The sequence below is a fragment of the Hyperoodon ampullatus genome, assembly GCF_949752795.1.
Source record: "Hyperoodon ampullatus genome assembly, chromosome: 4".
NCBI lineage: Eukaryota > Metazoa > Chordata > Mammalia > Artiodactyla > Ziphiidae > Hyperoodon > Hyperoodon ampullatus.
The window spans coordinates 148,254,414-148,271,913 of NC_136917.1; the positions used below are offsets into that span (position 1 = coordinate 148,254,414).

Genomic DNA, 17,500 nt, shown 5'->3' on the forward strand with positions numbered 1-17,500 from the left:
CGTCTTTGTCCTACTTCAGTACATGAAAACAAGTTACTCTTCCTTGGTGAGATATAATGATTTCATTTGCCTATTGGCCTCAGTAGCTTAAAAACAAACAAACAAACAAAGACTCCCAACTGTACCCATGCATGGTGGAAAGAAGAGGGAAAGAAAGAATGCAACATATTTTGAGTGTGTCCATACATTGGACCCTTTACCTACAATACTTGTTTTAATTATCACAACAACCTGGATGATAGGCCTTATTAATTCCACTTTATAGGTGAAGAAATTGAGACTCAGAGGTTAAGAAGCGTACATGAGGTCACACAACTAGAAAATAAATGGTGGAGTATTAAATTCAAGCTTAAGGCTGCCTCTGATGTCTGTACTCTTTCTACTGTAGAATTTAGTCCAGTGGACATGGAGCAAAGAGCGAACTGAGGAGAAAGAGTGAGTCAATAAGTATTTTCAGGGAAACTTACCACATGCCAAGGAAGGGAAGATAAAGAACCACAAGTGTAGGATACAGAATTAGTGTTCAACCCTGGAAGACTGAGCCCCCTCAAGCTTCTTACTGTCTGCTGGGTCAAGCAGCCATGTTGATTCCTGAGGCCCTGGGTCAATACCTGGTGTTTTCTGGGGCAAAAACCACCACTGTCCCCTCTTCTCCTTCCTTCCCTGTCCAGCTCTGGAGGACATAAATTACCTTCTACTCCCATGCTCTGAACTTAGGCCTCCATGTTTGCTGAGTCTGGTGACAGCTTCCAGAATCCTGGAATTTGCAGAGGTGCTTAGATTGCCTTGTCAGAGAAATTGCATTTGCAAGTTATCCAAGATGAGCAATCATATATGCTCTCTGGTTGTGAGAAAGATGTATTCTATATGCTTCCTCAGTAGCTTCTGGGAGCCCAATCATGAACCTGTTTCCTGAAGGCCTCCCAACACCCTCCTTTCTAAATTGCTCTGTTCTGAGCAAACCACAAATTTGGAAGACTTCCCTCTGAAAGAGCAGTAAAGACAGAAAATGCTGAAGTTGGTTGAACATTTTCCTGGGAATGTTGAGGGACTATTAGGGACTGGGCACTAGGTGCTTTCCCTGAGCCATCATGATGATGTTCTGTCTGTACATACTGTCTAACGGATGCCTTCATGGGAATGTTCTGGGGTCTTGCAGTGAATGTCAGCCAGCCCAGACTACTTGCAATGGAAGATGCATTTCAACTGTAGAAATGTCTCCACTTGTTCTCAAACTTTAGCATGTTTCAGCGTCACCTGCAGGGTTTGTCAGCACACAGATGTCTGGACCTCATGCCCACAGTGTCCAGTTCAGAGGTCTGGGGTAGGGCCTGAAGTTTCGCATTTCTAACAAGTACCCAGAGATGCTGAAGTTGCTGCTTTGGGGACCACACTTTAAGAACCACTAGTTTATACCTTCTTTATCCCCCCTTTCCTGGAGGTTACTTGGCTAGGTGGCCCTTGATCTATACGCACAAATGTAGGTATGCAACAGGATCCCAAATGTGGAATTCCTCTCCTTCCCTCCTCATATAGGGTTAAAAACAGTGAATAAGTGGGAAAAGATCCATGTTGGAATACTGTGAAAGCAATAGATTAGTTCTTTTATTGAGCAGAAAATGTTAATTGTATATAATTTCCCTGTTTTCTATGGTTACCATCACACATGCAGTGCCTGTCGTGATAGGCATGATATTGGCAATCATAATTGTTTTGTTGTTGTTACCATGTCATAATTAAGATTTTTCAAAGTACTAAGATCTTTCAAAGTACTAAGATCTTTCAAAGTACTTTTCAAGTACTCAAAAGCATTCTTCAAAGATTCTTGGTGAATTATTTACTTTCCTCTTAGAAACCTCAGGAAAATGAGACAGTACAACTTAGGAAATTATTCTAGTGAGCAAAAACTTGACATGTTTTAGAATTATATCCCTCAGGAATCCAACTTGTCATCTCGAACTTATTTTGTGAGCATTACAGCCAGTTCATCAGACCCTTAGAAAACCTATCAACATCACTATTCCAAAGATGGACAAATTTAATTCTAAAGCTCTGTGTAGTGGGGAAAGAAGGCTGAATCCTGTTTTAATAGATGAACAAAATTGCATTGCAGAATTATGCTCTCCATTAGGGCTGTCAGAACTAATCAGAATAAAAACATCTACATTTTACATTTTGGTTTCTAGACCAGAATTCCTTCCATTTGACATACTGAACTATTTAGCATCTTCTGATTTTTTTCCCCTCCTCTTATCCCCAGAATTTCCTTTATCAGTCTCCTTTCTTTAAGCCTTGTTTCACCACTGTTTTTGTTTCTGTTATTGCCTTTTGGCTTAAACAACAAAAATATTTTTTTCTCACAGTTCTAGAGGCTAAAAGTCTGAGATCAAGGTGTTGGCAGGATTGGTTTCTTCAGAGGCCTCTCTCCTTGGTTTGTAGATGGCTGTCTTCTCCTTTGTCTTCTGTCGTTTTCCCTCCATGTGTGTCTGTGTCCTAATCTCCTCTTCCTGTAAGTACACCAGTCATAATGGGTTAGGGCCCTGCCTAATGACATCATTTTACTTTCATTACCTGTTTAAAGACTCTTCCTCCAAATACATCACATTCTGAGGTACTGGGGGGTTAAGACTTCAAAATACAAATTTGGGGGGAACACAATTTAGCCCATAACAAGCATAGCAAAGATACTAGCAGGGTATGTATCTTGGCAGTGTGAAAGGTTGAATTTTGTTGTTGTTGTAGTGGTGGTCGTTTATTTAATGTGTTCTTAATAATCCACCCTAAATTCAGGTCTTGATGACTCTTTTTTTAACTTAAATATAGTTGACATACAATAATACGTAAATTTCAGGTGTACTATATGATGCTTTGACTTTTGCATACATTATGAAATGATCATCACACTCTAGTAACCATCTGTCCCCATAATAAGTTAATTCAATATTATTGATTATATTCCTTATGTTGTATATTACATCCCCATGGCGTATTTATTATACATCAGGAGGTTTGTACCTCTTCATCCCCTTCACCTATTTTCCCCCCTACCCCACAGCTCTACCTTCTGGCAAACACCAGAATTTGTTCTCTGTATCTATGTGTCTCTTTTCATTTTGTTTTGTCTGTTTGTTTTGTTTTTACATTCCACATGTAAGTGAGATCATGCGGTATTTGTCTTTCTTTGTCTGACTTATTTCACTTATATATCAATCCATGTTGTCCTAGGTGGCAAGATTTTATTTTTTATGGCTGAGTAGTATTCCATTTTGTGTGTGTGTGTACACGCACACACCACGTCTTCTTTATCCATTCATCTATCAATGGACACTTACATTGCTTCCATATCTTCTGTTATAAATAATGTTGCAGTGAATATTGAGGTGCATATATCTCTTTGAATTGGTATTTGTTTTCTTCAGTAAATACCCAAGAGTGAAATTGCTGGATCATATGGCAGTTCTATTTTTAATTCTTGGAGGAACCTCCATACAGTTTTCCATAATGACTACCCCAATTTAAATTCCCACCAACAGGGCACAGGGGTTCCCTTTTCTCCACATCCTGGCCAAGATTTGTTATTTGTTGTCTTTTTTGAAGATAGCCATTCTGACAGCTGTGAGGTGATAACTCATTGTGGTTTTGATTTGCATTTCCCTGATAATTATTGATGCTGAGCATCTTTCCACATTGCTGTTTGCCATCCGTATGTCTTCTTTGGAAAAAATTCTATTTGGGTCCTCTGCCCATTTTTTAATCAGGTTGTATGTTTTTTGATGTTGACTTGTATGAGTTCTTTGTATATTTTCTATATTAATCCCTTATCAACTATATTGTTTGAAAATCGATTCTCCCATTCAGTAGGCAGCCTTTTCATTTTGTTGATATTTCACTTCACTGTGCAAAAGCTTTTTGGTTTGATGTATTCCCATTTGTTTATTTTTGCTTTTCTTTCTGTTGCCTGAAGAGACAGATCAATATATATATATATATATATATATATACATATATATATATATATATATATATAGCTAAAACCAATGTCAAAGAGTGTATCTACTGCCTATGTTTTCTTCAAGAAGTTTTATAGTTTCAGGTCTTACATTTAAATCTTTAATCCATTTTCAGTTTATTTTTGTATATGGTGTGAAAAAGTAGTCCAGTTTTTCCAACACCTTTTATTGAAAAGGCTGTCTAGTCCCCATTGTATATTCTTGCCACCTTTGTCATAGATTAGTTGACCATATAAGTATGGGTTTATTTCTGGACTCTCTATCCTCTTACATAGAACTATGTGTCTGTTTTTGTGCCAGTACCATACTGTTTTGATTACCATAGCCTTGTAGTATAGTTGGAAATCAGGGCATGTGACACCTCCACCTTTCTTCTTTCTCAGGATTGTTTTGCCTATTCGAGGTCTTTTGTGTTTCCATACAAATTTAAGAATTATTTGTTCTAGTTCTGTGAAAAATGTCATTGGTATTTTGATAGGGATTGCACTGAATCTGTAGTTTCCTTGGGTAGTATAGTCATTTTAACTATACTAATTCTTCCAACCCATGAGCACAGTGTATCTTTCCAGTTGTTTGTGTTATCTTCAGTTGCTTTCTTCAGTGTCTTATAGTTTTCCAAGTACAAGTCTTTTACCTCCTTGGTTAGATTTATTCCTTGGTATTTTATTCTTTGTGATATAGTTGTAAATTGGATTGTTCCTTAATTTCTCTTCCTACTAGTTCATTTTTAGTTACAGAAATGCAACAGATTTCTGTATATTTATTTTATATCTTGCAACTTTATCAAATTCATTGATGAGCTCTAGTAATTTTTTGGTGGCATCTTTAGGATTCTCTATGTATAGTATCATGTCATCTGCAAACAGTGACAGTTTTACTTCTTCCTTTCCAATATGGATTCCTCTTATTTTCTTGTCTGATTGTTGTGGCTAGGACTTCCAATACTATGTTGAATAAAAGTGACAAGAGTGGGCATCCTTTTCTTATTCCTGATCCTAGGGGAAATAGTTACAGCTTTTTACTGTTGAGTATGATGTTCACTATAGGTTTGTCATATACGGCCTTTATTATGTTGAGGTATGTTCCCTGTACCCACTTTGTTGACAGTTTTTATTATAAATGGGTGTTGAACTTTGTGAAAAGCTTTTTCTGCATCTATTGATGTGATCATGATTATTTTTATTCAGTTTGTTAATGTGGTGTATCACACTGATTGATTTTGAATCAAAAACAATCCTTTTATCCCTGGGATAAATCCCACTTGATCATGGTGTATGATCATTTTAATGTATCATTAGATATTTTTTAAAATATTTTTTGGGAATTTTTGCATCTATGTTGATCAGTGATATTAGTCTGTAATTTTCTTTCTTTTTTTTAAATTTAACTTCTTTATTGGAGTATAATTGCTTTACAATGGTGTGTTAGTTTCTGCTGTATAACAAAGTGAATCAACTATACATATACATATATCCCCATATCTCCTCCCTCTTGCATCTCCCTCCCACCCTTCCCATCCCACCCTTCTTTGTGGTCACAAAGCACCGAGCTGATCTCCCTGTCTATGCAGCTGCTTCCCACTAGCTATCTATTTTACATTTGGTAGTATTTATAAGTCCATGCCACTCTCTCACATCTTCCCAGCTTACCCTTCTCCCTCCACGTCTCCTCAAGTCCATTCTCTACATCTGCATTTTTATTCCTGTCCTGCCCCTAGGTTCTTTAGAACCATTTTTTAAAGTTCCATATATATATATGTTAACATACAGTATTTGTTTTTCTCTTTCTGACTTACTTCAGTCTGTATGACAGACTCTAGGTCCATCCACCTCACTACAAATAACTCAATTTCATTTCTTTTTATGGCTGAGTAATATTCCGTTGTATATATGTGCCACATCTTCTTTATCCATTCATCTGTCGATGGACACTTAGGTTGCTTCCATATCCTGGCTATTGTAAAGAGAGCTGCAAGGAACATTGTGGTACATGACTCTTTTTGAATTATGATTTTCTCAGGGTATATGCCCAGTAGTGGGATTGCTGGGTAGTATGATAGTTCTATTTGTAGTTTTTTAAGGAACCTCCATACTGTTCTCCATAGTGGCTGTATCAATTTACATTCCCACCAACAGTGCAAGAGGGTTCCCTTTTCTGCACATCCTCTCAAGCATTTACTGTTTGTAGTTTTTTTTTTTTTTTTTTTTCAGTATGCAGGCCTCTCACTGTTGTGGCCTTTCCCGTTGTGGAGCACAGGCTCTGGACGCATAGGCTCAGCAGCCATTGTTCACAGGCCTAGCCACTCCATGGCATGTGGGATCTTCCTGGACCGGGGCATGAACCCATGTCCCCTGCATCAGCAGGTGGACTCTCAACCACTGCGCCACTAGGGAAGCCCATGTTTGTAGATTTTTTGATGATGGCCATTCTGAGTAGTGTGAGGTGATACCTCATTGTAGTTTTGATTTGCATTTCTCAGAGGTCTCTTAACCTATCCTCATTTTTAAAAATTCTTTCCTTATTCTGTTCAGCTTGGGTGATTTCCACTCCTCTTCCAGTTCACTGATATGTTCCTCTGTATAATCTAATCTACTGTTGATTCTTTCTAATGTACTTTATATCTCAGTTATTGTAGTCTTTACCTCTGTCTGGTCCTTCTTTATATTTTCTAACTCTTTGTTGAAATTCTCACCTTATTCATTTATTCTTCTCCTGAGTTTGTCGAGCATTTTTATGATCTTTACCTTGAACTCTTTATGAGGTAGATTGCTTACCTCCACTTCATTTAGTTCTTTTTCTGAGATTTTGTTTTGTTCCTTAATTTGGAACATATTCCTCTGACTCCTCATTTTGCCTAATTCTCTGTGTTTATTTCTATGTATTAGGTAGGTTGGTTACGTTTCCCAATCTTACAGAAGTGGCCTTATGTACAATATGTCCAGTGGGGCAATAGCACACTCACCTCTGGTCACTAGAGCTGTGTGCTCTAGGGGTGCCCCCTATGTGGGCTGAATGGGCCCTTCTATTGTGGTGGGATTGACTACTGTAGGAGCTCTGGTAGGTGGGCTTTTTCCTAATATGGTTGATTCCTAGGCCCTGCCTCATCTGGTGGCTGCTGGCATGCTGATGGGAAGGGCCAGCTCATAACATGGCTAGCTGCATGGCCTGGTGATCTTGGTGCTATTGTTGGCCCACTGGTGGGCGGGGCAATGTTCCAGTGCAGGTGGCAGTGGGCCCTGTGGGGTCCGGGTCTGGAGCTCACCTGCTGATGGAAGGGCTGAGTCCTGGGGCTTATTTCACCTTTGTCATTTGAAATGACAGAGCGGTCATTGTAAGGAACCTGGCACAAATGTTCCAGATTCCAATAGACATATTCTTAGTAACAGTGTACACAGCAAAAATAATAGTAAAAGCATTTAAAGAAAATATAATTCTATTGAGTTTTTCTGTCTTTTCTTGAGTTCTTTATTTAAAAATTAATAATAGCTGTTTTGGCAATCTAAATTCTTTATTCTAGCATACTTTGATGAAAAACATCTAAATACACATGATTGTGAATTCAGACAGACACTAGGAACATGTTTTGGTGATTATACGAAGCTACCTAGATTTGGAGTTAATATAGCTGGTCCTAACTGTTGCTACCAACTTTGTGATGTACTGCAATAAGGTATGCCTTATCTCAAGTAATGCTGAACCAGTGATTACCAAACTGATTTTTTAATCCCCACGTGAAATATTCAGTAATCATGAATATTTGTTCAGTAATCATAGGAATTTCTGCTCTAAAGATAGGTTATATTTTATACTATATACATGTATACCTTTGTAACTTAATAATATGACATAGAAAAAATAATGCTTGTTCCAGACTTACCTGAAACATTCATTTTTTTATTTCCAGACTGAAAAAGGAACACTCTTACTAAATAATTAGGGGGGAATGGGTTGACATACAGGGTGTGGAACTAGAGATGAACTGTCAAGTATTTTTTCTAAATAAAGTAAACATTTATTCAGCATCTACTGAATATTCACATCTGCCAGGAGCTGTGTCAGGCACTGAAGACACAGTGAAAAAAGACACGTCCCTACCCTTTATCTCTGAAAATGACACCATGTGATTTTTACCTGACTTTGTCCCTGTTGTGGACCAGTGTTCCAGGTCATGTGGAGGCGGAATTCAGAAGAGAGGAGTGACTTGTCCAGGAGGCCTGTGTGACTGGACGATAAGGCCCACATCCATTGAACCCTGCAATGGGCACCCTTGCTGTCACTGGGCCACTGGGAACTGGGACCTGGTAAGAGTCAGTTATAATCTCTTTCATTTATTTTTTAAAAATAGCATTTGTTTCCTTTTGATTTTAAAAGTCATATATAATCCCTGTAAATGTTAAATGTATACACTGATTTAAAGTGTGTTTCTATATATTTCAGTTCTGTATTTTACTTTTCTTTTCTCTAATACCTCTAAGTCTGCTAAAACTTGACCCATGGCTGACATGGTGGTCAGTGTTAACTGTCCTGAGTTCAGAAGATAAAAAGATCAAATACTTTCAAAAGAGAAAAGATCAAATACCGAAAACTAGCCCAAAGGTACAAAGCCTAAGGAAAAGTGATTTGGGGTCCTAACATCTTGGATCCTCTGGCTTTTTGCAGAGCAAATAGGAGTTGCATGCACCCTGAAGCTTGAGGCTTAGCATGATTTAGTGAATTTCAGGTCTCTTGTCAACCTGCAGATTATCAGTTTGCTAGATGGCCAGAATGTTTGATGGAAGGACAAATGAAATAGTTAAATTGTAAATGAGAGAAAAATTTATGATTCTTACAAAGTTTATTGTAGAAATAAGACTATCAGTGACACTGAAAATAAAAAAAATTCTTCCACACACAGATTCTTCCATTACTCTGACTTATTGTATTCTAGGTTCTCTAGAAAATAAAGCTGAGGCAAAATCTAATACTTTATAAGGAAATACAATGTCAGGGAATCAGGAGTGATAGAAAAGAGGAAGGAGGCAGGGAAGGAGGAGAATCAAGTATGAGGTGGTGCATTACCAGGCTGACCATTTTTCCTAACTGACCACTGCTTGGTGTCAAGAGCAACTGATTGTCTGCTCTGGAAAGAAGATCTTTTTTGGCATCTCCTGCTGTGAAGCACAGGTTCCGGACGTGCAGGCTCAACAGACATGGCCCACGGGCCCAGCCGCTCCACGGCACGCGGGATCCTCCCGGACCAGGGCACAAACCCATGTCCCCTGCATTGGCAGGCGGACTCCCAACCACTGCACCACCAGGGAAGCCCGAAAGAAGGTCTTTTAAAAGCTGGTTGAACTACTGTCTCTTGGAGCAGTTTGTCCAGAGGCAGGAAGAGAGGAGATTATCTACCGGCTCCTATCTCCCAGGATTGTGTAAAAAGTCTCCCCTTAGATGGGTAGCATCCCCCATTGTCCTGGGTTATTTATGTGTGGGCAGGTCCCACTGTGTCTCACATCTCATTGGCAACAGGAAAATCCATTGTCAGGGTAAAAGGCACACAGCAAGGGCATGCATGAGGTGCAGGCCAATGAGCTTCCATGAAGCTGGTTGCCACCTCAGCTGGGGCCCATCAAAGGCCAACATCTGGGAGACAGATGAGCCAAGAGGATCTGATACACTAACCTCTCAACTATTAATATTTTTTAAAGTAACTTGTTCTTGTGTAAGTATATTTTGATGGTTATAATTATAACAGACGCTAATGCAGTATTTTACCAAACATAATGTCCCAAGATATTTTTAGTTTGCTATGTTCTTAGCAATTGCCATTGTTAGAGTTGTGTAGTTTTACCTGCATAGCCATGATCAATTTGAATGATGGCAGGTACTTTTTTTTTTAATTTATTTTTGGCTGTGTTGGGTCTTCGTTGCTGCACGTGGGCTTTCTCTAGTTGCGGCTAGCAGGGGCTACTCTTCATTGTGGTGCGCGGGCTTCTCACTGCGGTGGCTTCTCTTGTTGTGGAGCACAGGCTCTAGGTGCACAGCTTCAGTAGTTGTGGGACGTAGGCTCAGCAGTTGTGGTTCATGGGCTCTAGAACAGAGGCTCAGTAGTTGTGGCGCATGGGCTTAGTTGCTCCACGGCATGTGAGATCTTCCCAGACCAGGGCTTGAACCCCTGTCCCCTGCATTAGCAGGCAGATTCTTAACCACTGCACCACCAGGAAAGTCCTGTGACATGTACTCTTAAAAAAGGCTCCTGCTGGTGCATCCAACTCAAGGTTGTATTGGTCTCTTCCCAAATCCAGGAAGAACAAGATGACTCGTTATTGCTAAAGGAACATTGTACATTAATCAGTTAGCCTGCAACAAGTAAAAATTACATATTTTACTATTTTTATAGCTTAAAAAATGCCTAGTAGACAATGAAGAATGACATCAATCATTCCCTTAGACAGAACCCATAGTATTTTCTATGAATGCCCTATATTAATTGGCATCTAATGCTGATTCATGATGAATTGCCAAAGGAGATTCTGGTGTCTGGGCAAGCTTCTGGTTATACATTCTACTAAGCTGTCTGCCAGGTCCAGGACCAGTTTTCACCCTACCCCCATGGGTCATGTGAACAACAGAAAACAATGTCATACAGTTGTATTATTTTTCATATGAAGAAAATTTAATTTATATTTAGGCATCTTACAATATCTCCCTTGGAAATATACTTTATTTCCTATTTATTGGAGGTTCAGTTATTTCTAAAACCAATTTTCCTCATCCATCTTTGATTTCACAACCTGAAAAAATTGTCCTCAACAGATAAAGATGTGTTTCAGGATTAGGCTTTTCATAAATACCCTGGAGCCCTGTGTAACAATTATAAGCATCACTAATCAATCAAATGTGACCATCAGAAAAGAAAATTTGATATACTTTGAACTGTCATGAGAATGCTATAAATTTGGGCCCATTCAGGGGAGAAAAATCGTATAGATTAAAAACTACAGATAAACATTTTTAAGTGTCACTGTCAACTCCCCGAGGCTCTAGTACCTTATCATTCATTGCAAAGGAAATTTGGATAATGCAGTTTTCTTTCTGGCAAGAATGATGATGATATCCCAGTAAATATGACAGTAATAATGATGTGTGAAACATAAGCTCTCAGGGTACACAATGAGAAGAGGAAATTGTCAAAAACATTCCCATTTTCCTGTAAGAATACAGGCTGCTCCTCATTTTGACATTTAGGTAATGTCAGTGTTAGGTAACACTGAGGTTGTAACTTGTGAAGTTTTGTGTAGTTGTTCTTTAGCCAGATTTCCAGTGCATTTCTTTGGTTATAATCATCTGTATGAAGTTAGAATAGAAAGTATTAAAATCAGTGAGAAATTTAAAATCCATAGACTATCTGACCCAGTAATTCTACCTTTAATAATTTAACCCACAGATATACCACCAGATGTAATCCTAGATGACTATAAAGAATGTTCATTGCCACCTTGCTATAATAGCAATTCCTGAAAATAATCTAAATGTCCATTGATGGAGGAACTGGATAATTTATTAATTTATTATAGTACTGCCCTTTTAAGAATGAGGTAGACCTGTATTTCTGAGATGTAAAAGTTTCCAACAGCAGAAGTACAGAATTTCCTTAGAGGGAGGTAGAAGTAGCAGTCTCTTGGAGGTGGAGATGAGTTAAAGTTTCCTTGGAAGAGCCATGTACTACTAATTCATCAGTTGTGCATATCAAAAAATAGGGGACAATGGAGGTGGCTCCACCTACCAAGCCAGCCTTTAGGATTGTCCTTCACCTCATTACCTATTATTAAGAGAAAAGGAGAAGTTACCAGAGTTCAAGTAAGACATATGGATGGATCGAATATATACATTTGCCTCTGTTCCCCAAACTCCATTAAACAGCCAGAAGAAGAAGAAAAAAAAAAAAACAGCTAAAAGTGGCACAAACCCACGAAGACAGAGAAGAGGACAGGAGACAACAGCAAAGTGATAGGGTCAGTACACTTTTGGAAGATAGAAGTAGATAGCCAGCTGTGTCCTGGGTTTAAGAGGTGGCTTTACTTTCGAATGTAAAACTGACTGTGCCTTAGCATCACCCTGGGACAGCTGGTGGTGTCCAGCAGAATGAATGTCTGCTCCAGATTTACATGCCTATTTGGGCTTTTATTGGGTTTGGGGTATTCCTGTCTTCTGCTCTGCAAGTTGGGGGAGCAAAGCTAGTGTCCCAGGAGACTTGTGCCACGGCTTGTTTGCAGTTTACACAAACTTGTTCACATTAAAGCTCCAAGCAGAATCTGATTGGCAAACTCCAGCTGCAGCATATGGAACTTCTAGATGTTCACTACCTTGAATGAGTGTCAGTGCCACTGAACCATGGGGGAGAGGAGTCGAGGGGCGGAGCCATGCTCTCCCTCTTCCTGGGAGAGGGATGGTCTAAGCCAAGGGCCGGTGAGCTTGGGGTCTTCCTCTCCTCACTCCTGCAGGAAGGGGGCAGTTAGGACCCCTCTTAAGCAGTCTTCTATTTCTAACCACTAAATTGGTTTCCTTTTTCATCCCAAAGTTGGAACTCCTCCAAATATGCTGTAGAAGCCAAATCTGAATTCTGAGATTTTGAAATATCTTAAACCACGAGAGAAAGTCTAGTTCTGTCCCACCTCTGATCAGCAGGCCATCTGTCCGTTCCTCTCCTCTGAGTCAGACAGCTCTAGCAAGCAAGGTTACTTGGCTAGTTCCTAATGCACTGATAGGAGCCATCCCATTAAGGACGACTTCTACACAAAACATGACCCTCTGGACATCAGATGCCTCATTTAGCAGGAAAAGGCATTGATTGGATATATTTATGTGACTGCGGGCTTTTGTGGCTGTAGAGTCCTTGACCATAATGTTATCTGTAATGGGAACTATCTTATAAACCTGAAAAAATAAAGTTTTTATTTTCTAAAAAAAAAAAAGGTATATACCCAAACTTACAATTGACTTCGTAGCATGTCAGAGAAAGCTAAAAACTATCTATAGCAGAGATTTCCAGGTACATCTGAAGGCAGAGGTGAGGGTAAGGGAAAATGGGAGTTGGTTGAAAGTTTGTAAGAGAAGCAGTTGGATCTTTAGAAATTTTCCTACATCCCAACCATAGCCTGGAGGTCTTCTCTCTGATACCTTGGAATCAGGCATAGTTGATCAGGGCAAAAGGATTAATTGTCTCACCAGTGATTAAGTGATGAAAATACACACAGTAAATAGTGTGATATCCCCCTCCCCAACAGAGCTCCACAAAGGCAGGGGACCAGCTTAGCCTCAAGAGGAAAAAAACTACATAAGAGACCTCTTCCTTCTCACCTTATATGAAGCCATGTCTCAACAACTGCCACACATGGAACATCCAGTCAGCTCATTGGTGCCTCATCTTAAATATACATAGATAGCGTAGGATTTCTGGACATTTGAGAAAACCTATCACACCAAGAACAAAATAACAAAATGAACAGAACAAAAGGAACTCCAAGGAATAGAGACCATGAAAGAAATGAAAGAACTCCTCATAAAATATATATAATTAGTCTCTTTAGAGAAATAAGAGACTATATCCATGAGCTAGCTTCTTATTAAAGGTATATAAAAAGCATATAATGAGAATATAAGGAGAATTTAGAAATTTTTAGAATAGCAAAAGTGAAAATTCAAACATAAGATTGTGAAAATAATGTGAAGAAATCTCTCAAGAAAATCAGGACCAAGACAAACTGAGATAAAACGTAAGGAAATTAGAGGATCAGGTCAGCAGGCACAGCATCAAAATAATAAGATTTCAGAAAGGGAGGATGGATGGGATTGACATGTATACACTGATGTGTATAAAACTGATGACTAATAAGAACCTCCTGTATAAAAAAATAAACTAAAATTAAAAAAAATAATAAAAAAGGGAGGATGGAGATGGAATAGAAGTGAGGAAATTATCAAAGAAAACCATAATTCAAAAAGAGTCATGTACCAAAATGTTCATTGCAACTCTATTTACAATAGCCCGAAGATGGAAACAACCTAAGTGTCCATCATCGGATGAATGGATAAAGAAGATGTGGCACATATATACAATGGAATATTACTCAGCCATAAAAATAAACGAAATTGAGCTATTTGTAATGAGGTGGACGGACCTAGAGTCTGTCATACAGAGTGAAGTAAGTCAGAAAGAAAGACAAATACCGTATGCTAACACATATATATGGAATTTAAGAAAAAAAATGTCATGAAGAACCTAGGGGTAAGACAGGAATAAAGACACAGACCTACTAGAGAATGGACTTGAGGATATGGGGAGGCGGAAGGGTAAGCTGTGACAAAGCGAGAGAGAGGCATGGACATATATACACTACCAAACGTAAGGTAGATAGCTAGTGGGAAGCAGCCGCATAGCAGAGGGAGATCAGCTCGGTGCTTTGTAACCGCCTGGAGGGGTGGGATAGGGAGGGTGGGAGGAAGGGAGATGCAAGAGGGAAGAGATATGGGAACACATGTATATGTATAACTGATTCACTTTGTTATAAAGCAGAAACTAACACATCATTGTAAAACAATTATACTCCAATAAAAAAAAAGAATTAATACAAGAAAAATTTTCCAAAACTGAAGGACATGTGCCCCCATGTTCTTCATTAAATGCTATGAAAAAAGTCAGAGGAGAGGAATATCTGATTCTACAACACCCGAAAACAAATCTTATTTTACATAGTTGTTCCAAGAATTGAGCTCAAGAATATTGTCTATGTACTTACAGTGCCTGACATATATTAATAGTAAGTGCAAGAAAATTATTAAAGGACTTCCCTGGTGGCACAGTGGTTAAGAATCTGCCTGCCAATGCAGGGGGCGTGGGTTTGAGCCCTGGTCTGGGAAAAGCCCACATGCCACGGAGCAACTAAGCCTGTGCACCACAACTACTGAGCCTGCACGCTACAGCCCACGAGCCACAGCTACTGAGCCCATGCGCCACAACTACTGAAGCCCGCGTGCCTAGAGCCCATGCTGTACAACAAGAGAAGTCACTGCAATGAGAAGCCAGTGCACCTCAGCAAAGAGTAACCCCTGCCCACCACAACTAGAGAAAGCCTGCGTGCAGCAAAGACCCAATGCAGCCAAAACTAACTAACTAAATAAATAAATTTATTTTTTTTAAAAAGAAAATTATTCAATTGAGATGCTTGCATTAGTTTGTACCAGTTTTAAATCATCAAATGGTTTCTTCATTTGATCTATGTTGGTTGAGTGATAGCACTGAGTCCAGTCTTCATGTGTCTATTTTATAGCTTCTTACAGAGATTCTTTGCTGATCACCTGCTGAGCCCTGGGCATCAACTTTTCCAAACAGACCAGTTTAAGCTGAAGAGAAGCATCCAGGACTGAAAGAGGATAGTGCAGAGTTCAGTGTAGGGTGTGATCAATTCAGTTGCTCAGCAATCTTAGCTTAGAGCTAAGCCCCAACTAAGCCCCATCCCTATTTTGGGTGCTCAGTTCTGCACAAAGATCCCTTATTTTTATTGGATACAAAGAAGTGGAACTGAACATTAAGAGAGTTACCTTGTCTCTAAAACCCCAAACTCACAGCGTTACCATAATTAACAAAACCCAAATCAGTAACCATGCTTCCTGCTTAATCCTCTAATTTAATACAACACAGATTCATGCATCTTCTCCATCACAAGTTATTTAAATTAGCTAATAAATGCACGGGCAGTGACCTATCTGCTTATTTTTGTGCTTGGTTTGGAATTAGCTCTTCCATCGTTTTTGTTTGTTTGTTTTGTTTTTAACTTAATTTTTATTTTATATTGGAGTATAATTGATTTACAGTGTTGTGCTAGTTTCAGGTGTCCAGCAAAGTGATTCAGTTATACATACACATATATCCATTCTTTTTCAGATTCTTTTCCCATATAGGTTATTACAGAATATTGAGTACAGTTCCCTGTGGGTCCTTGTTGACTATCTATTTTATATATAGAAGTGTGTATATGTTACTCCCAAGCTCCTAACATCCCTCCCCCCAACCTTTCCCCTTTGGTAACCATAAGTTTGTTTTCAAAGTCTGTGAGTCTGTTTCTGTTTCGTAAATAAGTTCATTTGTATCACTTTTTTAGATTCTACATGTGATACCATGATATTTGTCTTTCTCTGTTTGACTTACCTCACTTAGTATGATAATCTCTAGGTCCATCCATGTGGCATTATTTCGTTCTTTTTTATGGCTTAGTAATATTCCATTGTATATATGTACCACATCTTTTTTTTTAACCTTTTCTTTTTAAATTGGGGCATAGTTGTTTTACAATGTGTTAGTTTCTACTGTACAGTGAAGTGGAGTTCCCTTTGCTATACAGCAGTTCCTCATTAGTTATCTGTTTTATACATATTAGTGTATATATGTCAATCCCAATCTCCCAGTTGTCCCCACCTGCCCTTTCCCCCCTTGGTGTCGATATGTTTGTTCTCTACATCTGTGTCTCTATTTCTGCCTTGCAAACCAGTTTGTACCATTTTTCTAGATTCCACATATATGCATTAATATTTGTTTTTCTCTTTCTGACTTACTTCACTGTGTATGACAGTCTCTCAGTCCAACCATGTATCTACAAAGGACCCAATTTCGTTCCTTTTTATGGCTGAGTAATATTCCATCGTATATATGTACCACATCTTCTTTATCCATTCGTCTGTTGATGGACATTTAGGTTGCTTCCATGACCTGGCTATTGTAAATAGTGCTGCAGTGAACACTGGGGTTCATGTGTCTGTTTGAATTATGGTTTTCTCTGGGTATATGCCCAGTAGTGGGATTGCTGGGTCATATGGTAGTTCTATTTTTAGTTTTTAAGAAACCTCCATACTGTTCTCCATAGTGGCTGTATCAATTTACATTCCCACCAATAGTGCAAGAGGGTCCCCTTTTCTCCACACCCTCTCCAGCATTTATTGTTTATAGATTTTTTGATCATGGTCATTCTGACTGGTGTGAGGTGATGCCTCACTGCGGTTTTGATTTGCATTTCTCTAATAATTAGTGATGTTGAGCATCTTTTCATGTGTTTTTTGGGCCATCTGTATGTCTTTGTTGAAGAAATGTCTATTTAGATCTTTGGCCCATTTTTTGATTGGGGTTGTTTGTGGTTTTGATATTGAGCTGCATGAGCTGTTTGTATATTTTGGAGATTAATCCCTTGTCAGTTGCATTGTTTGCAAACTATTTTCTCCCATTCTGTGTGTTGTCTTTTGTTTTGTGTATGGTTTCCTTTGCTGTGTGAAAGCTTTTAAGTTTGATTAGGTACCATTTGTTTATTTTTGTCTTTATCTTCGTTACTCTAGGAGGTAGATACAAAAAGATATTGCAAGGGCTTATGTCAAAGTGTGTTCTGCCTATGTTTTCCTCTAAGAGTTTTATAGTATCCAGTCTTACATCTAAGTCTTCAATCTATTTTGAGTTTTTGTGCAAG

At 38.8% G+C, this 17,500-nt stretch overlaps 1 protein-coding gene across 1 annotated transcript in view; it reads left to right on the forward strand.

Moving 5' to 3' along the window:
* ADAMTS12 (ADAM metallopeptidase with thrombospondin type 1 motif 12) overlaps positions 1-17,500 on the forward strand; it is a gene marked incomplete at both ends in the record, with an annotated part of 398,160 nt that overhangs the window by 348,660 nt on the left and 32,000 nt on the right. Inside the window, one exon of the mRNA XM_079701994.1 lies at positions 8,168-8,311. Within this exon, the coding sequence (XP_079558120.1) occupies positions 8,168-8,311 (144 nt within the window). The remainder of the gene's footprint in view (positions 1-8,167; positions 8,312-17,500) is intronic.